The sequence below is a fragment of the Geotrypetes seraphini genome, chromosome 16 (genome assembly GCF_902459505.1).
Source record: "Geotrypetes seraphini chromosome 16, aGeoSer1.1, whole genome shotgun sequence".
NCBI classification, from domain to species: Eukaryota; Metazoa; Chordata; class Amphibia; order Gymnophiona; family Dermophiidae; genus Geotrypetes; species Geotrypetes seraphini.
The window spans coordinates 21,157,581-21,181,759 of NC_047099.1; the positions used below are offsets into that span (position 1 = coordinate 21,157,581).

Consider the following 24,179-nt stretch of genomic DNA (forward strand, 5'->3'; position numbering starts at 1 on the left):
CCCTAATGACCCAATTTCCTTATCTTGACCCTCGTAGGGATCCCACATGGGTATCCCATTTATTCTTAAAGTCTGGCACGCTGTCTGCCTCGATCACCTGCACTGGAAGCTTGTTCCAATGATCAACCACTCTCTCTGTGAAGAAATACTTTCTGGTGTCGCCATGAAATTTTCCGCCCCTGAGTTTGAGCGGGTGCCCTCTTGTGGACGAGGGTCCCTTGAGAAAGAAAATATCATCTTCCACTTCGACACGTCCCGTGAGGTACTTAAATGTTTCGATCATGTCTCCCTTCTCCCTACGTTCCTCGAGATGAATCCATTGCTTAGAATATAAATGTGATATTAAACTTTCATGATTGGAAATCTTTCTGTGAGATACACAGGCACCCATCAGCTGCCTTTAAGGATACTGAAAACAAAAACAGCTTCAAATGAAGCGCTGAAAATAGATTTTAAAATGTTATTTTAAGTTCAGCTGTTTAAATGAGCAGCCCAGGCGTGATTCTAACAATCTCCCCTCACGACAACACTCCTGCAACTTTTCAAGTGTCTTATGCTTATCGCATAGAGTTTCAAATGGTTTGTGAAATCTTTAAGCTGTTGAAGGACAAATGTCCAACTCTGCTCAGTTCTCTTCTGCAAATATATCATCCTCGTCGCGCTTTACGATCTGAAGATAAGATCAGTCTTGAGGTTCCATTTATTAAACAGATAAAGTTGGTTGGCATTCGGCATGCTATATTGACTGTGCAGGGTGTAATATCGTGGCATGCATTCCCATTGGATATAAAGAATGCTACCAGTTTACTTCAGCTCAGGAACTTAGTTAAAACTTTGCTTTTCCAGAAATGTTTTGGCAAATGATTGAGTAGGAATTATTTAAGTGAATCTTTTTTTATTGTGTTGTGTATGTTTGTTTTGGTAAATGACTGAGTTATGAAGAATATTCTTGTTTTGTTATAGTGTATGAAATGATTTGGTTTTATGTCTTTTTGTAGTTTGTATAGATGTGACAAAAACACTAGGTTGGAGTATCAGAATTGTATTTTTCCTCAATAGGACACCTCAGCCCCACCACTCCACCGCTATAGCATTCTCAAGAAAGATGGAGATTTATGTGGTGCCTCATCATTGGTCATCCATCTTAAGTGCTGTGTGATATTCATTCCATTAACAGTGTTATAATTTAAATAATTAAATAATTTAAATGCAATGTAAATGGTCTACATTTAAATTATTTAAATTATAACACTGTTAATGGAATGAATATCACACAGTAACTTAAGATGGATGACCAATGATGAGGCACCACATAAATCTCCGGCTTTCTTGAGAATGCTATAGCGGTGGAGTGGTGGGGCTGAGGTGTTCTATTGAGGAAAAATACAATTCTGATACTCCAACCTAGTGTTTTTGTCATATCTATATGATTTGATTAGGTTGGTACAACTGTTAAATATTTGCCATTGTTATACAAGCTTTTTGTAGTTTGTGGCATTGTTTTAATTATGCATGTTGGACTGTAACTCGTTCAGAATTGTCGAATGGTTGCGAGTAATAATTAAAAAAAAAAAAATATGATATCCCTGTAAAGAGCATGTTAAGGCAGGACATGTTTTCAGGGCAGGTGCAAGGATGTTTAGCACCTAGGCCTTGCACCCCCTCCTAGTTCACTCTCAAGCCTCTTATATCCATGATCACCCCTATATAGGGTTACCAGATGTCTGGATTTCCCCAGACGGCTTTTCAAAACCCGGCACTTTGTCCGGGTTTTGAAAAGCTTCCTCGAAATTGTGTCGTGCGCGTGACGTCATTGTGTTGCAACCGCGCATACACGGATGCCTTCCTGCCCAATGAGAGCAGGCAGCAGGGAGCAGGGCAGGGCTAGGGCAGGATTGGAGGCGGGACTGGGGCATAACGGGAGTGGAGATGGGTGGAACTGAGCGGGCCTGTGGGCGGGTCTAGGGGATCCAAATTGTACTAAAGTAAAATCTGATACCCCTACTCCTACACCACCCCTTCCAGAATAATCTGGGTAAGTGGGAAGTTCTGAAATTATTCCATTTTCTGTGTGTATTGTCCCTATTGTTTTGCTGCCCTTTGGCGCCTCCAGAAGCTGCTGCCTTAGGCGAATGCCTAAAGCTCGGGTCAGCCCTATTTCCAATGCTCCAGATGCCATGACGAAAGATTTCAAAGAAAGACACTAGATAGAAAATAATCTTAACAAAGGCATTCCTACCGTGGATGCAGCCAGAGTTTCACACAGTTGCCCAAGCTGCGGTTTTTCCGAGTTCTTTTCATTTTGTATATTCCACATTGGCATGCTCATATTCACTTCTTGTATCTCCAAAGTCATAAGTTCAATGTTATTTCTTGTCTGAGCCAAAGATGAGTGTTTTTTGCTTCTGCTGAGCAGATCTTCCTTCCAGAGAATCAGTAAGGTTTTGAAACAAGAATTCTGTCATTTATTAACAGTTAAAGGATTGCTAGCATCCTGGAAATGGCCCAACAGATGGGAGACGTCTGGCTCAGGTACAGTGGAGGAAGTGATTATGTGTTGGAAGGTAATCACATCCTTCTTTAAAGAGCTCTGATCTCACTGAGAAGGCCTGGGGCGTGAAGCTTCTCTACTTTGCAGCCACTGTTGACACACAATGACCTCTTATGATCTCTTTGCTTGGTGAAATTGATACATTCAAGCACACAGAACCTTTCGGTTCTTGAAACAACAATGCTACAAAGGGCTAGATGCACTAAAGATACCAACTGCATCGCTGTTGGCCGATTCTCTGGCTGATTCTCGAGGAGCGATCGATGCACTATCAAGTTTGCATGCAAATGATTTGCACGGAAAATACTAAGGGAGGAGCCTAAAGCCCTGATTGGCCAAGCCAATTGGTCAAGCCAATCAGGGCCTTAGGCTCTTTTAGTATCCTGGATACAGAGAGTGGTGCCTAAGGCCTGATTGACTGAACCAATCAGGGCCTGTGGCCCATCCCTGTTCATAACATGATGCACCGTGGAGGGGAAAGCCCATCTTTTAGGACTGGTGGGCCCGAAACAGGAGCCTCAGAGCGGGCTTCCTGCTGCCATCTTTTTAAAAAGGTACAGGGGAGGTTTGGGGTAGGGGATGGGGGTGTTCCAGTGGCAGGAGGGTGCCTACTCCCTCCTGCCATTTTTTTTTTTGGGGGGGTTGGGGGTAGTGGCTTGGGGTGCCTGGTGCGGGGGGGAGGGGGCTAAGTCATGGGGGTGTTCTGCATGGCAGGAGGGAGTGGTCACCCTCCTGCAAACTTTCTTTTGTGCTGCGTTTGTCGGGGGTCATCGGGAAGGGCCGTCATTGGCAGTAGGGGACTTTTTTATTTTTTTTTATGGGACAGATATTTTGTGTGTGTAACACATGCAAAATATCTGTGCCATTGAAAAAAAAAAACAAACAAAACAGGCAGACCTGTTGTTTGTTTGTTTATTAACAAATTGTTGTTTGTTTATTAACAAATTGATAAATTAATAAATTCAATAAAGATCAATTCATTAAAATGTTCATCCAAAATATCTACAAAAATCATCAATTGATCAAAAATTTGGTCTCATCGCTATGACTGTTTCTCAACTGATCTGGTGCATTCATATAAAAATTTTTTAAAAAATTTTCACACTTCATATCAGTCATGTATACAACATAATCACTTTGTTATTGCTGTTCCCTTAAGTCAGGGGTCCCCAAAGTCCCTCCTTGAGGGCCGAATCCAGTCGGGTTTTCAGGATTTCCCCCATGAATATGCGTTGAAAGCAGTGCATGCACATAGATCTCATGCATAGTCATGGGGGAAATCCTGAAAACCCGACTGGATTCAGCCCTCAAGGAGGGACTTTGGGGACCCCTGCCTTAAGTTTTCAGCTGGCCTGCAGGTCACAGGGTCGGGGGCATGTTGGCGCGATCATTGAAGTTAATAATCTCAAGTTTATTGCTTGATGTGCAGTACTGGTTACTTTTAAGAATCGCAGCGTGCCCTGGTACATTCTAATCATGAAACAGCTGTTCAGATCGTATCAGGACTTTTTTTTAGATTGCCCGGGTGAGGATTTGATGTCAGCATGAACGCCAACTCGTGCTGGCTTCAACCAATGGTTGAGATGGTATCCCGGACACTCCGGCACGCTGGCGTTAGTTGCGTTAATTTGCCGACATCATGCCCTCTGCACACCTGCCGATCATTGGTCCCTTTAAAACAAGAGGCAGCGGCGGCGTTCTTTTACAACAAGCTTAGCTGACGGTCGCAGTATTGAAGCCATGAATTGAGCAATTGTTTGCATTTGATTAACCTAAAGGGGTATGAATAATGTGAGTTTTTTGTTCCATACCTAAAGAAGGATATAAAACTGCTAGAGAGGGTGCAGAGACGAGCGACGAAGCTAGTGAAAGGTATGGAGAACCTGGACTACGAGGAACGACTTAGGAGACTGGGGTTGTTCTCTCTTGAGCAGAGGAGACTGCGAGGGGATCTGATTGAGACTTTCAAAATACTGAAAGGATTCGACAAAATAGAGCAGGGAAAGCAGTTATTTACAATGTCCAATGTGACACGGACAAGAGGACATAAACTGAAGCTGAGGGGGGACAGGTCCAGGTCAGGAAATTCTGTTTCACACAGCGAGTGGTGGACACCTAGAATGCTCTCCCAGAGGAAGTAATTGCAGACTCCACCCTTCTAGGATTTAAGGGTAAACTAGATGCACATCTCCTTAAGAGTGGCATAGAGTGATAGGGGTAAGGGTAAATTAGATACACATCTCCCTTGAGAAGCATACAGTGATATGGGGACTAAAACTATGCCAGAGGTACACCTGGCGGGGCCTCCGCGTGTGCGGATCACCAGACTTGATGGACCCAGGGTCTGATCCGGAGATGGCAATTCTTATGTTCTTATGTTAGCTTTATTTCAGTTCAGGACTTTTGTGGCCAGCGGTGTATGTTCAATGCATGATTGCTAGTTAGTTCTAAGGTCAGTTTGGCTTTAGTTTTAGCATCTCTGTTCACCAATGGTGAGTTTCTTAGGGTTATTTATATGAACAGGTGGGTTTTTGTGTTATAGATATATATATATTGTTATCGCAGTAATCAAGACACCTTCATGGTGGGTTTTATACGATTGTTGTTATGGTGTTTTTTTACACTATTGCCTTACGGCCTCTTTTACAAAGCCGCGCGACAACAGCCCCGAAGCCCTTTAAATCTCTATGGGCTTCGGGGCCGTTAGTGCAGTGCAGCCACAGCACAGCTTTGTCAAAGAGGCCGTTAGGGTTGATTATATAAACAGGTGGTTTTTTTTGTAGTTTCATATATATATATTATGGCAGTACGCACTATATCTTTATGGTGGGTTTTATACTATTGCTTTATTGTTCTAGAGAGGCAGCGATTCTAAATAATCCCTCATAAGAACATAAGAAGTGCCATCTCCGGAACAGACCCTAGGTCCATCAAGTCCGGCGATTCGCACACGCGGAGGCCCTGCCAGGTGTACCCTGGCATAGTATTAGTCCCCACATCACTCTAAGCTTCTCATAAGAGATGCGCATCTAGCTTACCCTTACCTATGTCACCTTAAGCCACTCATAAGGAGGTGTACATCTAACTTACCCTTAAACCCTAGAATGGTGGATTCCTCGAGGATGATCCGTTTTGAATTGAAAAGCTAATACCAGCAGACGTCGGGAGTTTGTATCCAACATACCAGCATTGGTGGTGGCTGGTTCCACCCACGATAAGTGATGCTTTTTTCCTAAAAGTGTTTACTAAATAGCACTATGGTAGTCTGGCGTGTTCAGCCTTTGGCATACATATTGAACTATTTAGAATACGTTTTTTGTCATAAGTTTCAGCACTGTGGATAATCGATTTAAGGGGCTGGTAGGAGGATTTGAGTATAAATGATTATAATACTCAATTCAGGATGCGGACCTGGAATGATATATAGATCCTAGGAGGTCCTATGATCTGATCATCCAATATGTAATGATATGCTCACTTCCAATCCCAAGAGATATACAGTCAAACCTTGGTTTGCGAGCATAATTCGTTCCTGAAGCATGCTTGTAATCCAAAGCACTCGTATATCAAAGCATTTCCCTATATGAAATAATTGAAACTCAGACGACTCATTCCACAACCCAAAAACTTTAATACAAAAATACTATACGTACTCGTATTGTAAGACCTCGCTCGTTTAGAATAGTCATTACACTCCCGCAGCGTCAGAGAGAGAACCATTGGCTCAGTTGTGATGATGTGACGTGTGTATACTGTGATGTACTCGTATTTCAAGACTTTGTTCATTTAGAACAGTCACTAGACTCTTGCAGCGTCCGAGAGAGAAGAACCATCGTCTCAATTGTGATGATGTGACGTGTGTATACTGTGATGTACTCGTATTGCAAGACCTCACTCGTATGGAACAGTCACTACACTCCCACAGCGTCCGAGAGAGAAGAACCATCGGCTCAATTGTGATGATGTGACGCGTGTATACTGTATGTACTCGTATTGCAAGACCTCGCTCATATGGAACAGTCACTGCACTCCCGAAGCATCAGAGAGATAAGAACCATTAGCTCAATTGTGATAATGTGACACATATATACTGTTTGTACTCGTATTGCTTGACTTTGATTGTTTAGAACAGTCACTACACTTTTTTAGTGTTAGAGAAGAACCATCGGCTCAGTTGTGATCATGTGACACGTGTATGCCATATGTACTCGTATTGCAAGACTTTGCTTATATATCAGGCAGAGTACGGTACAGGGATTCAAGCAGGGATTGGATGGATTCCTGAGGGATAGAGGGATCGTGGGGTACTGAGTAAACCAACCTGGTCGTGCATGTGCAAGACCGGAGGGCTAGGACTTCGATAGGAGGGCAGAACTTAAATGGGAAACCAAGGTGGCAGGGGAGCCCTTCTGATGATTCAGACAGGCCTTGACCTGTTTTTGGCCACCGCGGGAGCGGACTGCTGGGCAGGATGGACCTGTGGTCTGACCCAGCAGAGGCACTGCTTATGTTCTTATGTTCTTATGTTCTTATCAAGTTAAAATTTAATAAAATGTTTTGCTTGTCTTGCAAAACACTTGCAAACCAAGTTACTTGCGATCCAAGGTTTCACTGTATACATTTTTGATGGAAACTTTATAAAATTGAAATAAAAATACTTTTTGATAGTTTTGTAAGAATTTGTTTGAAATGTAGTAAATATAGTAGCTAGTTTGAGTACTTAAAATAATTTTTTGTACTTGTGCTATACAAATTGAAGTTTGAACATTATGTTACCCACATCTCTTTGCTGACTTTAGTGCATCTAGCCCCAAATCCCTTGGCAAGAATTGTAATGTGTGGGGAACTAGCTCCAAACTTAGTAGAGAAAGAGAGATTGTTCACCCTCTCCGAGGTGGAGAGAATGAGAGGGCACTCTCTAAAGTTAAAAGGGGATAGATTCCGTACAAACGTAAGGAGGTTCAACGTGGATAAGTGTAAAGTGATGCATGTCAGTAACAAAAATCTCATGCACGAATACAGGATGTCCGGGGTGGTACTTGGAGAAACCTCCCAGGAAAGGGACTTGGGAGTTCTGATCGACAAGTTGATGAAGCCGTCCACACAATGTGTGGCAGCAGCAAGAAGGGCAAACAGAATGCTAGGAATGATAAAGAAGGGGATCACGAACAGATCAGAGAAGGTTATCATGTCGCTGTACCGGGCCATGGTACGCCCTCACCTGGAGTACTGCGTCCCGCACTGGTCGTCGTACATGAAGAAGGACACGGTACTACTCGAAAGGGTCCAGAGAAGAGTGACTAAGATGGTTAAGGGGCTGGAGGAGCTGCCGTATAGCGAAAGATTAGAGAAACTGGGCCTCTTCTCCCTCGAACAGGGGAGATTGAGAGGGGACATGATCGAAACATTCAAGGTACTGATAGACTTAGTAGATAAGGATAGGTTGTTCACCCTCTCCAAGGTAGGGAGAACAAGAGGGCACTCTCTAAAGTTGAAAGGGGATAGATTCCGTACAAACGTAAGGAAGTTCTTCTTCACCCAGAGAGTGGTAGAAAGCTGGAACGCTCTTCCAGAGGCTGTTATAGGGGAAAACACCCTCCAAGGATTTAAGACAAAGTTAGACATGTTTCTGCTGAACAAGAACGTGCACTGGTAGGGCTAGTCTCAGCTAGGGTGCTGGTCTTAGACCAGAGGACTGCCGCGTGAGCGGACTGCTGGGCATGATGGACCAGTGGTCTGACTCAGCAGTGGCAATTCTTATGTTCTTCTTTACCCAGAGAGTGGTAGAAAACTGGAACGCTCTTCCGGAGGCTGTTATAAGGGAAAACACCCTCCAGGGATTCAAACAGGGGAAAACACCCTCCAGGGATTCAAGACAAAGTTAGACAAGCTCCTGCTGAACCAGAATGTATGCGGATAAGGCTAGACTCAATTATGGCACTGGTCTTTGACCTAAGGGCCGCCGCGGGAGCAGACTGCTGGGCATGATGGACCACTGGTCTGACCCAGCAGTGACAATTCTTATGTTCTTATGTGTATTGTTGTTTTATTATGTATGTATTTGCTATGACTCGCTTTGTATAAAGCGGGATACAAATGAATAAACTATAAACATAAATATTTTCATAAAGCTAAGTAATGACTCATCCTTGCCAAGGCCAGCATTGAGAGGGCTGGGGGGAGGAAGAGGTGAAAGGAGGGCAGATGCAAGCTTGCCCATAGCACAGTGATTCTTGAACCTGTCTCAAGAATCCCCAATATTGAACATGCTCTTTCATAGGGCCCGATATTCAGACTGGGGAGGCAGCCTGACTACCTCCTGTGGTCGGCAGTGATCCTGATCTTCCATGCCGGGGCCAGATCAGTCCACTGACATTGAATTCTGGGGTTAAGTTTCAGTGCTGTGAACTTAGCCAGTAAAGCCAATATTCATAAGAACATAAGAATAGCCTTACTGGGTCAGACCAATGATCCATCTAGACCAGTAGTCCATTCTCACGGTGGCCAATCCAGATCACTAGTACCTGGCACAAGCCCCAAAAAGTAGCAACATTCTAGAATCTCAGAGGAGTAAGATTCTGAAACTCCAAATAATAGCAACATTCCATTCTACCGATGCCAGGGCTAGCAGTGGCTTCCCCTGTGTGTTTTCAATAGCAGACTATGGACTTTTCTTCCAGGAACTTGTCCAATCCTTTCTTAAAACCAGGCTTAGCGACCAAACATAGACCCGCTTTTTAGGCCGGTCTATCTGGCCGCATGCCTTAGCCAGAGAGCTGCTGAGTTTTGGCAGTGACCAGCTATGTCGCATGACATAGCTGGTCATAGGCCAATCCACCGATCGGGTTATTCAACAGGAGATATCCAACTATCTCCTGCTGAAATCTGGTAGTTAACTAGCTTATTGGCACATAGCCAGACAGAAGCTGCTCCCAGCCAACTAAGTACTGCTAAATTTAGGGCAGACTGTGTCCCGAGAGGGGTCATTTTGATTGTGTTTGGCATCCCTAATCATTTTGGAAATTGGTGCCTATGGAAACCTCAGGGGGATAATGAAAGTAGAGCCGCACATTTAGCCTAACCACCATCACAGATTGGCATTCTATGGGACATTCTCTAAAAGGTGCCTAACTTAATTAGTAAGTTGGCTTCAATAATGAGCTTTAAGAAGCTCATAATCGAAACGTATCAAATTTAATTGAGAGATAGGCGCCTATCTTAGGCGCAATTCTACAAAAGACAGGCACCTAACACCAAAGTAGGTGTGTTTAGGGTGGAGAAAGATATAACACTGGCCTACGTTTTAAGCTAGGCACAATTCTATAATGGGCGCCTAAGTGTGATTGACATGCAATAGACACCTAACTTTAGGCATCTATCTTTTTGAGGTGCCAATTACAGGATCTGGCCCTAAACATGTCTTTTTTTTGTGGTGCCTAATTTTGGAACCAATTTATAGAACTGCCACCTTAGCGCTCCAATGAAAACCATCCAACGGCTTCTAAACACCACCGTGTGCCGTGGTGCAGCTGTTATCGCATCAGAAGTTGAGTGGGGCATGGATGGATCAGTTCAGGGTTTCCTAACCCTGCTCCCTACTGATGTGCTCTTAAGAGGCTCCAAAAAGAAACCCTGCTGATGTCCTTTATGTGAACCATCTGGAATAAAGATAGACCTGTGGAAAGCCAGCATGAGTCTCCAGCAGATCACTTTGGGGCATAGTATCAACATGTACTGCCATTAAAATGTGTTATTTTAGCCCAAGTCCCATTTTATGCAGTGAGACCTAATTACTAATCACTAAGGTTAAAGGTAAAATAACATGTTGATAATGTCCCCCCCCCTTAATTAAAGAAAAAAGAAACGTCTCTAGGAAATGAAATTACTGCTATATGTAATAAAAGGGAGCCAAGTATAGGACATTACATTACATTACATTACGGATTTCTATTCCGCCTATACCTTGCAGTTCAAGGCGGATTACAAAAGATTTGACTGGACATTTTCCAGTGAAGATACAATTTTTTTTTTTTTTTTTTTTTGACAGAAGAGAGATAGCTGGATACATTCCTAAGGGGAATTAGGGGTTGGATAGTAAAATGACAGTGCCGAACTGTGTGATATGGACAAAGAGAATATAGTTAGAGTAGGTAAGATTACCATCTAATTTTTGGGGTCTGTTTGCTTGGAAGGTGTTTAGGTGGGTTATTTGGGGAAGTAATATCTTGAGGTAGGTGAAGAATGGTTAAGATATTTGGATGAATTTTTTGAAAAGCTGGGTTTTGATTTCTTTTCGGAATGTTTTGAAGTCGTCCGATGTTATCAGCAGATTGGAGATGGTATGGTTGAGTTTTGCTGCTTGTGTTGCCAGAAGGTTGTCAAACAATTTCTTGCGTAGTGTGCCTTTGAGTGGGGGAAAAGTAAAAGGGTTTGGGGTTCTTCTGTGTCTTGAGGTGGAGATCTGGTATAAGCGGTTGTTTAGGTAGGAAGGGGAAGAGCCATGTAACGCTTTGAATAATAGGCAGTGGAATTTGAATTGAATTCGTGCTTGTATGGGTAACCAGTGGGAGTCTAAGAAGGCAGTAGTTATGTGATCATATTTTCTGAGTGAGTAGATCAGTCTGAGGGCGGTGTTTTGTATGGTCTGGAGTCTTTTTATCATAGTGGCTGGACAAGGAAGATAGAGGGAGTTACAGTAGTCCAGCAGACCTAAGACTAGGGATTGGACAATTAGTCTGAATTGTGCTGGGTTGAAGAATTTTCTGATTTTACGTAGATTTCTCATGGTTAGAAAAGCTTTCTGGGTCGTCTTGTTGATTTGGGACTGCATTGTGCAGCATCTGTCTATTATAACTCCTAGGAGTTTTAGTTCGGGTTGTATTGGGTATTTGGTGTTTTTGATTTTCAGTTCTGTGATGGTAGGCGTTTTGGCCTGTTCGAGCAAGAGGAATTTTGTTTTTTCTGAGTTTAGTTTTAGTTTGTGATCCATCATCCATTTTTCTACTGTATCTAAGGTTGTTTCCAGCTTCGTTGTGGTGGTGGTATCTGATGGGTCGAAGGGGAGGAGTATGGTGATGTCGTCTGCGTAGCTGAAGGATGTGACATTTAGGTTATCTAGAGTGGCTCCTAGGGAGGAGAGAAAGAGGTTGAAGAGCATAGGTGAGAGTGGTGATCCTTGTGGAACTCCGCAGGGGTTTGCCCATGGCTCTGATTTTATATCATTGTACTTTACCCTGTAGGTTCTTGATTTGAGGAACCCTTGAAACCAATTGTAGACCTTGCCTGAGATCCCTATGGTGTCGAGTATTTGTAGTAATATGGTGTGGTCAACTAGGTCAAATGCTGCGGAGAGGTCTAGTTGTATTAACATCATCTTTTTTCCCTTACTGATGTGTTGCCGGGCTGTATCTAGAAGTGAGACAAGTAGTGTTTCTGTACTATGGTTAGTTCGAAATCCTGATTGTGAGGGGTGGAGTAAGTTATGTTTTTCCAGGTAGTTAGTGAGGTATTGAGCTACTAGACCTTCTATTATTTTAACGTATATTGGTATTGAAGCGATAGGTCTGTAGTTGGCGGGGCTATCTATTGGGCCTTTGTGATCTTTCATGATTGGGGTGATTAAAATCTCTCCTAGGTCCTGTGGGAATTGGCCTTCTGTCAATGTGGTTTGAATCCATAGCATGAAGTTAGTTTTGAATGTGATGGAGGCGTTTGATAACAGGTAGGTGGGGCAATTATTTAGGTCGCTGGAGGCATGGCTGTATTTATTGTATAGTCGGTTCATATCCGACCAAAGTAGGATTGGGAAGTTAGACCAGCTTCTGTCTGCAACAATGGCTTCCCCTGTTGATGGGTTTGTTGTTATCTTTTCGAGATGGGTGTGTGTGTTGATGAATGCGGTTCTGATGTTGGTGATCTTGTTTTTGAAATGGTCTGCTAGGTGGATTGCTGTCGGTGGGTGGATTCCTTGTGTGGCAAGGTAAGGTTTGGTATCAGTGAGGTTCTTTACTAGGTTGAATAGCTTTTTTGTGTCTGGGGTTTTTGTGCCTATCATTTTGGAGTAGTAGGTTTTCCGTTTTTCCTTGAGTTTGGTTTTGTATTGGTTAATTTGATTTCTCCATGCTGTTTTAGAGTGTTCAGAGCTCTTATTTTTTTTCCAGTCTCTTTCAAGTTGTCTGCATAGCTTTTTTTCTTGGAGAAGTTCGGAGTCGAACCATTTATCAGAAGGTCTGCATATTTTAAATTTTTGTTTTTCTGGGGCTAGCTCATTCAGGATGGTTTCGCTTATGGTTCGCCATTGGGATGTAAATTCGTTGGGGGCTATGTTGTTGATGGTGTGGTCTGCTTTATCCCAGAATGTGGAGGGTTCGATTTTTTGGCGTGCTTTGAAGGAGGTTTTTTTTGGAGGTTGCTTGTTGATGCTTTGAGGCCAGTTGATGTTAAAGGTGTATTTATAGTGATCTGACCAGAGGGAGGGGTGCCAGGTCCCATTTGAGATATGGATTTCGGGTTTGTGAGGGTGTTGGGTCATGTAAGCAGCGACATCTAGTTGGTGGCCTTTTTCGTGTGTGGGTTGGGGGTTGAGGATCTGGTAGTTCAGTGCTTTGAGGTATGAGAGAAAATTTAGTACTTGATTAGAGGTGTGATCTTCTAGATGGAGGTTTATGTCTCCTAGGAGTAGGACAATCAAGCCATTGTGATATCACTGATGAGGATGGCTCGTAGGTATTGGTGGAATGAAGCATTATGACATCACAATCTCAGCTCTGGAATGTTGCTACTCTTTGGGTTTCTATCAGGTATTTGGGACCTGGGTCGGCCACTGTTGGAAACAGGACACTGGGCTTGATGGACCTTCGGTCTGTCCTAGTATTGGCAGTTCTTAAGCTCTTATGTGAGTCAGGTATAGGACAATCAAGCCATTGTGATATCACTGATGAGGATGGCTCTTAGGTATTGGTGGAATGAGGCATTATGACATCACAATCTCAGCTCTGGAATGTTGCTACTCTTTGGGTTTCTGTCAGGTATTTGGGACCTGGGTCGGCCACTGTTGGAAACAGGACACTGGGCTTGATGGACCTTCGGTCTGTCCTAGTATTGGCAGGTCTTATATTATTATGTGAGCCTAGTATAGGACAATGAAGCCATTGTGACATCACTGATGAGGTTGCCTCTTAGGCATTGGTGGAATGAGGCATTATGACATCACAAGCTCTGCTAATCAGAAATTGAAACTCTTCACACTAAGGGAGGAAATTATCAACATGGGCTTCCATTAAGACATTTTATTTTGCCACTATTTTGTGCTATTTTACCATAGTTCCCCTTAGTGTCATTTTTGAAAAAAAAAAAAGTCCTCAACTTGCTTATTTAGGAGCTACTATCCAAATGGCCAAAGTTGTTCTCAGGCTTTGTAGAAATTGAATTGTATTGATTTCAGAATTTAATTATGCAGTCTGGGTATTATCACATCTCTGTTTTAATATGAACCATGAAAATACCGAGATCTGTGGTACAGAAGAAAGGTTAAATAAATAGCTAAATAAATGAGTTTCAGAGCAGTCACTTGAATCTATTCATAAGGGTTGTGCCTGTAAAGGACATTACTGCCAAGAGTAACAGTAAATTCCTTGCACAATAGAGTTTGTTTACACAAGACTTACTATGTGTGCACAAAACCTTCTTTTTAATGACATTGGCCACAATATTAACAAAAGATACACCAAAGTATACACTTTAAAGAAGATGTATCTTAAAACAAGCAATTCTTTCTTTCCATAGAGGAATAACGCTTGGCCAAAGACATGGGAACCATGAATATAGAAGAGAGATAAAGCATATTTCAGGAACTGCAGGCTAAAGAATGACATGAGGGACAGGTTAGAGAATGTCCTGTCCCCGCAGGAACTCAATTTTCTCGTCCCGTCCCCGTGAGTTTTGTCGCTGTCCCTGTCAAGTTTCAAGTTTATTTAAAAAATTTTTATACCGCTTAATCAAACTTGAAAAGAGGAGACTGAGAGGGAACATGATCGAAACATTCAAGATAATGAAGAGAATAAACTTAGTAGATAAAGACAGGTTTTTCACCCTCTCCAAGGTAGAGAGAACGAGAGGGCACTCTCTAAAGTTGAAAGGGGACAGATTCCGTACAAACGTAAGGAAGTTCTTCACCCAGAGAGGTAGAAAACTGGAACGCTCTTCTGGAGGCTGTTATAGGGGAAAACACCCTCCAAGGATTTAAGACAAAGTTAGACAAGTTCCTGCTGAACCAGAACGTATGCAGGTAAGGCTAGACTCAGGGCACTGGTCTTAACCTAAGGGCCGCCGCATGAGCGGACTGTTGGGCATGATAGACCACTGGTCTGACCCAGCAGCGGCAAATCTTATGTTCTTTTCGTGAATCCCTGGAAGGTGCTTTCCCCTATAACAGCCTCCAGAAGAGCGTTCCAGTTTTCTACCACTCTCTGGGTGAAGAAGAACTTCCTTACGTTTATACGGAATCTATCCCCTTTTAACTTTAGAGAGTGCCCTCTCGTTCTCTCCACCTCGGAGAGGGTGAACAAACTCTCTTTCTCTACTAAGTCTATTCCCTTCAATATCATGAATGTTTTGATTATGTCTGCTCTCAGTCTCCTCTTTTCAAGGGAGAAGATGCCCAGTTTCTCTAGCCTCTCATTGTACTGCAACTCCTTCAGTCTCTTAACCATTTTTGTTGCTCTTCTCTGGACCCTTCCGAGTAGTACTATGTCCTTTTTCATGTGCGGCGACCAGTGTTGGACGTAGTATTCCAGATGGGGGTGCACCATGGCCCGGTATAGTGGCATGATAACTTTCTCTGATCTGTTTGTGATCCCTTTCTTTAATCATTCCTAGCATTCTGTTTGCCCTTTTCGCCACCGCTGAAGGAGAGGTTTTGGTAGTTTTTAGCTGGCGGGGCTATCTCATAGATGTGCCGCTACTGGGTGGGCCTGAGCTGAAAAGGGTGGCCTGGGCCCACCCATGGTTACGCCACTGCTCTGGATTATGGCTTTTCTTGAATGTATAGTAAAGGAGACCAGGTGAATCCACACCCAGGGAGGTGAATTCTTATAGGGTCACTGAAATTTAAGTGCTGGGAAGATCTGGCCAATCACAAATTCTATAGCGAATTTAAGAGCAAATGGGATGTCCATGTGGGATCCCTTAGAGCAGGGGTGCCCACACTTTTTGGGCTTGCGAGCTACTTTTAAAATGACCAAGTCAAAATGATCTACCAACAATAAAAATGCTAAACATATATATATTTATTTATATATATATATATATATATATACACACCGAGTGTACTTTGTATTTATGTTCAAATATTTTTTTATTATACAGCCCCCCTCCCCTGAAGGCCTGACCCCCCCTGAAGGTCTGCACATTCCCCCTCAAAGGTTGACTCCCCCCCTGAAGGCCTGCACTACCCCTTGAAGGACTGCACTCCCCTCCCCCCCCTGAAGGCCTACCCTCCCCACATCCATTTACCTAATTCCAGCAGGGAGCAGTCTGCAGAGAGGATAGCTGGTACTTTAGCGATCCTTGCAGGTTGCCATAGGCCTCAGGAGCTGTCTTCCCTCTGCCCCAAGCCTGTCTCTGACTTAGAGGAGGGGCAGGACCACGGCAGAGGGAAGACAGCTCCTGAGGCCTATGGCAACCTGTAAGAATTGCTAAAGTACCACCTGCCACCGGCCATCTCCCATTCGTCCCCTTTGGAGATCCCCACAGGAATAAGGAAGTTAAATTAATAGAATACTTAGGCACAGAAAAACAAAGAAATACTTCCAAGAACTGCCCCATAAGAACTGCCTGTCACAATGCTCATTAGTTGAACTGAATAAAAGACAAGTGGATTTAGAAGGGGGACGATCCGCCCGGGTGCACGGCTTGGAGGGGTGCACAGCCGGCCAGGTCCGGGTCATCCTGCCTTTCTTTTCCCCCGGTCCGCGCTCGGGGCTCGCGCCTGCCTGGTCCCGCGCCGACGCTCGAATGGTGCCGTCAACTCCCGCGAGTCTCGCGATAACCAACAGCACCATTTGGGCGGCGGGTGCGAGCCCCGTGCGCAGACCGGTGGAAAGGAAGGGCAGGAGGACCCAGATGGCTGTGCATCCCTCCAAGCCGTGCACCCGGGGCGGGGGCGGACCGCCCCACCTCGGTACGCCACTGATCGGGAGGCCGATTTTGGGGTTTTTAAAATTGTATATCGGGCAGCATTAGATCTCGCTCTTACCTCAATCATTACAGGCGCTTCTATTTCTTGTGATGCGCTGAGCTCCGTCCCCCACCGACCTTCACCCCGCCCTTCCAGCACTCTGATTGGCCAGCGTTCTTTAAGAGGCGGGCCAGTCAGGAGGGGAAAAAAAGAGAAGGGAAGAAGGGAACCTGCTGTGCGATCGACTGGGATCGCCTGAGCGAACCACCTGTCGATCGCGATCGACGCGTTGGGCACCCCTGCCTTAGAGGGTTAAGCCAAGGGAACCTGTCACCCGGAGTGGGATCCCTAGGATAGTAGACTTGGGGGTGGGTCAGTAGAGTGGGCAGACCTGATGGGCTATGGCCCTTATCTGCCGTCATCTTCTATGTTTCTAATTACCGTTATAGAATACTGGCGTAAGTAATTTTAGGTATGATTCCATATGCCAGCTCAATGGCTGGCGTAAAATGCATGCACCTAACTATAGGTGATTAGGTGTGTAAATGCTACAACCTGCCCATGCTTCTCCATGATTCATGTACCCCTTGAAGTTGCGCACTCTGGAACTTGAATGTGCAGTTTATAGAATAAGGATAGTTACGTTTATAACTGCTAACTGTAGCTAACAAATCGATCCTATTCGTGTCCTATCCATTTCCGAGTCATTCTGGCCGATCGATTCAGTAAAGCTTGTTCATTTATTTTTTTATTTATTTATTTATTTAGATTTTTATCCCGTTCTCCCAATAGCTCAGAACGGTTTACAAATGAACATACACAGTGCGGAGTAACTAGACATATACGTAGTACAACAGGTTTAGTGGTTGGATTTATAGTTTTTGGAGAGAATTAAATACAGGGAGATTAAGCAGAGAGAGAGAAGGGGGAAATACAGTAGTTTAATTTATGGAAAGTTATAAGCGTATAGGTGCAATTTTTTAATGGATAGAGTAAGAGAGGGCCATACTGGAATTTCGGGAAGGAGATAGGAGAGTGGAGGGTGGGGCTTAAGGGGGGGAGAGACAGAGGAGATCTTTAATTGATCAAATCGTAAACACGCCCCCATTCGCACACACTTCTACTGATAGAAACACCTTACTGAGATTTGATAGTATGCATCCGGCACATTTGAAGACCAGCATTCCTTTCGCTCAATTTCTAAGATATAGGTGAATATGTAATACAAAAGAGAAATTTCTTCAAGAAAAGCTAAAGTTTTGGAACAAAGATTGGTAGCAAGAAATTATCCATATACTATAGTTAAAAAAAGCGAAAAAACGTGCTCTTCATAATCCCAGAGAGATGTTATTAGATTATAAGAAATCTCAAGAAGAAATAGATTTGATCCCATGTATAATCAAACAAACTCGAACATCTCCTCAAATGATTAAAAAATATAAAAGACATCTTCCACTACTGAAAACTCTCCGGTGCTTTGAGCATAAAAAATTCATTTTTCCTCAGTCTAGAAATAGAAATTTGAGTGATTTGTTATGCCATACATCCAAAGAAAAATTTGATAACTATGGAACGGAAATTACCTCAGGACATAGCCCTTGTGGACACTGTTCAAATTGTAATGTAATGGCTGTGATTTCGAGTTTTATTAATCCAAATGACGGGAAGAATTATGTTCTACGACATATGTCTACATGTCAATCTGCTAACGTTGTTTATGTCATTCAATGCCCATGTGAGCTGTTATATGTGGGTCAGACATCTCTCAGTTTGACCATAAGACTAACAGAGCACAAAAGTTGTTTAAAAACACAGAAGCTCACGGCTCCCATAGTCACCCATTGTACACAGTTTGAACACAAATTTGAAAACTTGAAGTGCTGGGTTATTGAAAAATTAGTTCCTTCTTTGCGAAGAGGTGATATAAGGAATTTGTCATGGCAGAAAGAACAACAATGGATAAACCGGTTACATACTATTGAACCTCATGGTTTGAACACAGTATATGAATGAAAATGAAGTTATTTTGGAATGAATGTTTATTTTAGCCTATTGATCTATTATTTTGGACATTCTGGTGTTTAGTCTATCCAACATCACGTTGCCGTGATGACGTCATGACGGCCCGGCTCCTTCGTCTTTTTGAACGAGCTGGGCGCGTCTCGCAGTCCTTCATCCATTTTGTGAGGAGCCAGCTGTAATTTTGTCTTGCTAAGAAGCGTGGAGTATTCCGAATTATATGGATCCCCTGAAGTAGCCGTTCTCGGGCGAAACAGAAAGTCTTTTCTGTCGGGACTAGGAAGTTTCACATCTCCAGATGAGTGATATTTGATATTTCGGTTTCTCAAAAGTCACGCAGCTTCACGACGTTTACATGCTTATAGCTGAGCTGATTGCCACATTGTAGGTGTTTGGGAATGAATTCTCCTTTGGGTTTTGGACAGATCTAATAAGTGCTATTTTGAACCATATCAAAAATACTGAAGAAAAAGATAAAAGATTGAAAATTTGAAAAAAAATCTAATACTTTGACGTATGAAAGTTATCTATAATTGTATGGAATTTTTTTTATAAACCTGTGATGATGAGAGCGGCTTAGGGCACTTGTGTAGTCCCGGCTGCTCTCAATTGAGGTTTATTTTTCTCCGTTGCGTTTTATGGTTTTGTCTACAGTCTTTTTCTGCACATCATTTACAATACGTGCACATCATTTACAATACGTGCTGAATTGAAGTTTTTTGTGATTAAATACGATTGTACCGATTGCTTCAATTGCAACCATTTATAATTTTGTGATTTATTAAGATCATATTTACGTTGCAATTGTGAAAAGTCAAGCAACCTACCATTAGAAATAACATCATCTAAAGTACGTATGCCTGCCTTCATCCAATATTTCCAGATGACCTTATAACCGCCAATTTTAATCTTGGAGTTTAGCCATATAGTCTGATATGTTGATTTAAAAATTGAAATAGGTGTTAAATCATTAACATATCTTAATGTTTTCCATGTATCTTTTAATATTCTGTGATCTTTATATAATCTAGGCATTTTGATACTGATAACATGACTTAATCTCAAAGGAAACATGAGTTGCCATTCCAATGTCAACCAATCTGGCCCTTAAAACTAATTTTTGATTTTTTTTTTTTTTTTTAATTTGGCATTGATATATGAAATGTACAATGCGCAAGGAGAGCACGGGGTCTGCGATTTTCTCGCCATGTGCATTACAAATCTGAGATTCACTCCCACGCTCGCTATGCACATTCCAAAAAAATCAAAAAAATATTTCTAATTTCTAATTTAAAGTTTAGACATATTTTGGATTTTTTTGCGGGATAGATATATATTGATTATGGGGTTCTTAACATGTGGTTTGGACGAAATGGTTTCATGAATCGATGCCTTAAGAAATTGACATGCCTTTTTACTCATTTGCGTGCGCAGATCGGATCGGGTGCGGATGGGGTCTGGAGGAAGGTTAGTGAATCGAGTTGTAGTAGGAAAGTGAGCGCAAACTGAGTGGTACACGAACAGTTTGCTTAGTGAATCTAGCCCTATGCTTTTAGCACCAATTAAGTCCAGTAATTGGCTATTAAGTCCAATTAACAGCCAATTATTGAATTAAATGATGCATGCAACTGACCTTATCCTATACCTTGTGCATGTAAGTACTAGATACCTCTCCCCCAACCCATCCATGTCCTTCCCAGGTTCTCACCCCTTTGCAGTGGCATGCTATGAATTTTGCACACTCAGTAAGAATACTGACTAAGGGCTAGATTCACTAAGCAAACTGATCATGTACCAATCGGTTTGCGACCCCTTTGCAACCTGATTCCCCTCCGACCCGATTCACTAACCTCTGTCCCGATCATCCTCCAATCCGTGCATGCAAATGAGGGGGAACAGCATTCAAATGATGGCAAGCAGTGATTCGCTAACAGAAACCCTGCAACGCCGACTGGGCCGGCCGATCTCAAACAAGCGACTGCTGGGGATCAGTCGTTCACTGCTTTCCGACTGCTATCTCTTGCTCTCTGCCTGCCGTCTACCCCGACTTTCCAGCTCTCTGCTCCCGACTCTCCTGCTCTCTCTGCCCCGACTCTCTGCCTTTTTCTCCTGCCGCCCTGCTCTGCCCCGAATCGCCTGTTCAGCTCTCTGCCCCTGTCTCTCCTGCTCTCTGCCCCAAGCGCTGCCCTAGCCTTCCCCCACAGTGCGAGCCTGTGGCTGTAGCTGGGCTAGGTAAAAGTTTAAAAAAAAAAAAATGTTGCTGCTCTACAGATGGTCTGCGCATGCATCGGGATTGCTACAGAGCGATCTGGGTGGTCGGTTGAGGGCGTGATTCCGATCGCCCTCATTTGCATGAGGGCGATTTGTCAATCAGCCCCCCTGACACGGATTGGATCGCTCACGGATTGGATCTGATCCGTACCCCTAGTGAATCTAGCCCTAAAGGGCAGTTACGTGCGAACCTACCATTAGTACCAATTAACTCTAATTACGGCCAATTATTGGTTGTTACCAATTAGCTGCTAAATTAACAATTAAGTTACAAGCATAACTGCCGCTGTGCTCAGACTTTCCAAAGGGCTTAATTTTGCCCTGTGATGCACACCATCATAAGATACACAGTGTGCATTAATTTAAATCAAAAGTGTACAATAAATTGAATATATAATACTAGTGTGCTAGAATAGATTACTCTGATTCAATATTCAGGCTCCCATTTCCCCTTCTACCTTTCTTATTTCCACCTTTTTTCACCAACTTGAAAATCTGTCCCTTTTCTCTGTCCTTCACATCCATAGAACTCACTCTCCATTCCCCCTTTTCTCATCAACCTTTGCTTCTGCATCTTCACTTATTCTTCCAGCTCCTATCTTCAGCCCCTTTCTCTCACATGTCCCCTTTTGTAGCCCCCAACCCTAACCCCTTTCTCATACCTGCTCTTCCAGCCCTAGCCCCAGTCTCCTTATCACACCTTTCTTCGTTTCAGCCCCCAAATCCAGACCCAGACCCCTTCTCTCACAACTCACCTTTTGCAGTCCCAAGCTCCAGCCCTCTTCTCTGAACTGTCTTCTTTTAGTATAAATCATGTTTTATTGGCACATCAGCAGTAAATACACAATACAACACGACCATACAACAAGGTCGCGAACACCAAACGTACCATCAAACACATTTTCACCCCAACCAAAGAATCCCCCCCCAATCCCCACCCACTCCAAAGCCCAAACCACCCTACCCCAACCCAAACCCACACCATGAGACCCAATCCATACCCAAAAACCCCCCAGCAAGAAAGGATTATGCTGAGCAAGCTGTTTGCTTATGCCGCTCAGCACAGATCAAACAAAACAAGAGAACCAAATCCCATCCTCCCACCCACAATGTTAATCCCACCCCCCCCACTGAACTCCACATACTTCCAACCACTCAAACCCACCATTCACACTCTCCCAAACATCCACCCACCAACCCGGGGAAAACTGCTGAGAGCATAAGGTATCAGCAACTGAACTGTCTTCTTTTAACAGCCTCCTACATCAGGTCTCTTTTCTCAAGAACCCCCCTTTAAAGCCTCCTTCCCTCATATGTCTGCTTTTTAAAGCCCCATCTCCAAACCCCTTTTTAGGCCCCCAGCTCCCTTCTCCCATCTTTTCCCTTTCAGCCTCCAGCCCCAGCCCCCTTTTCTCACACGTCCCTTTTGTAGCCTCCTTCTCACACATATCGCCTTTTCTGCCCCCCAGCCCCCTTCTCTTACACATCCCCATTGTCAGCTCCCAGCTCCTTTCTCTAACATGTTCCCTTTTTACAATACCAACCCCAGCTCCAGCCCCCTTCTTCCACCTACCCCTTTTTTTCAGCCCCTAGTTCCCTTCTCCTATTTGACCCCTTTTGCCTCTGAAGTGTGGCTTGGACCCTGGTCCAATGAAATCAGTTCCCATTTGCTCTGGAATACCGACAGCATATCGTGCACTGAGACACTTCCCTGCTTGGTGGTTCTATGGTACTGCGCATGCGTTTTAATGTGGCACGGAAGCACGGCTGCACGGAGTTTCAATCATAGTGCGCATGTGCTAACTAAGGTATTATTATTATAGATAATGTGCTTCCTGTGAGATAATAATGAAGTCTATTGAGGATTAAATTATGGTAATGAGGCACTTATCTTATAAAGTACAATTTCACAAGATAAGCGCAAAATTGTGCATACAAGATTATAGAATTAGAGGCGCAAATATTTACATACCAGGGATCCAGAAAGATCATGACATTTTTGAAGGGTCTCAGAGCTACATCTTCCATAAATGCATATGTACAATTATGTCATTGGATTCATTTTGTTTTGTATCCAATCCACATCAAATATTATGGGCATGTCGGGAATTCCACTGAGTCTGAATATGGCTGCTCAAGGGATAACCTACAGCTTTGCTCATGGGTTGTGCTGGTAGCATCTGGATCATGCCAAACGGCCAGAGGATATAGTCATTGTCACAATCTGGTCAATGATACTGAATATCCCTCTTGCTAACCTTTGACTATCAGTTCCTAAGCTAGGATGGTGTGGTGTAGGGGTTAGAGCTACAGTCTCAGTACCCTGAGGTTATGGGTTCAAACCCCATGCTGCTCCCTGTGACCCTGGGCAATTCACTTAATCCTTCACTGCCCCAGATACATTAGATAGAATATGAGCTCTCTGGGACAAATAGGGAACATGCTTGAAGTGCCTGTATATAAACCACTTGGAATGTGGTTGTATAACTACAAAAAGGTGGTATACAAGTCCCAATCCTTTTTTCTGATGTCATAATGCCTCATTCCATCAATGCCTAAGAACCAACCTCATCAGTGATGTCACAATGGTAACATAGTAACATAGTAGATGACGGCAGATAAAGACCCGAATGGTCCATCCAGTCTGCCCAACCTGATTCAATTTAAATTTTATTATTTTTTTTTTTTTTAATTTTTTCTTCTTAGCTATTTCTGGGCAAGAATCCAAAGCTTTACCCGGTACTGTGCTTGGGTTCCAACTGCCAAAATCTCTGTTAAGACTTACTCCAGCCCATCTACACCCTCCCAGCCATTGAAGCCCTCCCCAGCCCATCCCCCACCAAACGGCCATATACAGACAAAGACCGTGCAAGTCTGCCCAGTACTGGCCTTGTTCTATACTTGGCTCACTTCTGCTATTGTAGTGGAGGAGAGTGTGGTGCAGTGGTTAGAGCTACGATCTCGGCACCCTGAGGTTGTGGGTTCAAACCCTGTGCTGCTCCCTGTGACCCTGGACAACTCATTTAATCCTCCACTATCCCTGGTACATTAGATAGATTGTGAATCCACTGGGACAGATAGGGAAAATGCTTGAAGTGCCTGTATATAAACCACTTTGAGTGTAGTTGTATAACTACAAAAAGGTGGTATACAAGTCTCAAT

At 43.4% G+C, this 24,179-nt stretch overlaps 1 protein-coding gene across 6 annotated transcripts in view; it reads right to left on the reverse strand.

The window, feature by feature from the left end:
• The window catches only part of GAL3ST4 (galactose-3-O-sulfotransferase 4), a 109,990-nt gene that overhangs the window by 54,893 nt on the left and 30,918 nt on the right, over window positions 1-24,179 (reverse strand). For 2 of the 6 annotated variants that reach the window (XM_033925338.1, XM_033925332.1), the window contains exon 1: window positions 2,240-2,359. The exons of 3 other annotated variants lie outside the window; for them this stretch is intronic. In XM_033925338.1, coding sequence (XP_033781229.1) covers window positions 2,240-2,301 — 62 coding nt within the window. In that variant the 5' untranslated portion in view covers window positions 2,302-2,359. Of the gene's footprint in view, window positions 1-2,239; window positions 2,364-24,179 lie in introns of those variants that run through there. One more of the 6 variants, XM_033925337.1, reaches the window with a different exon arrangement.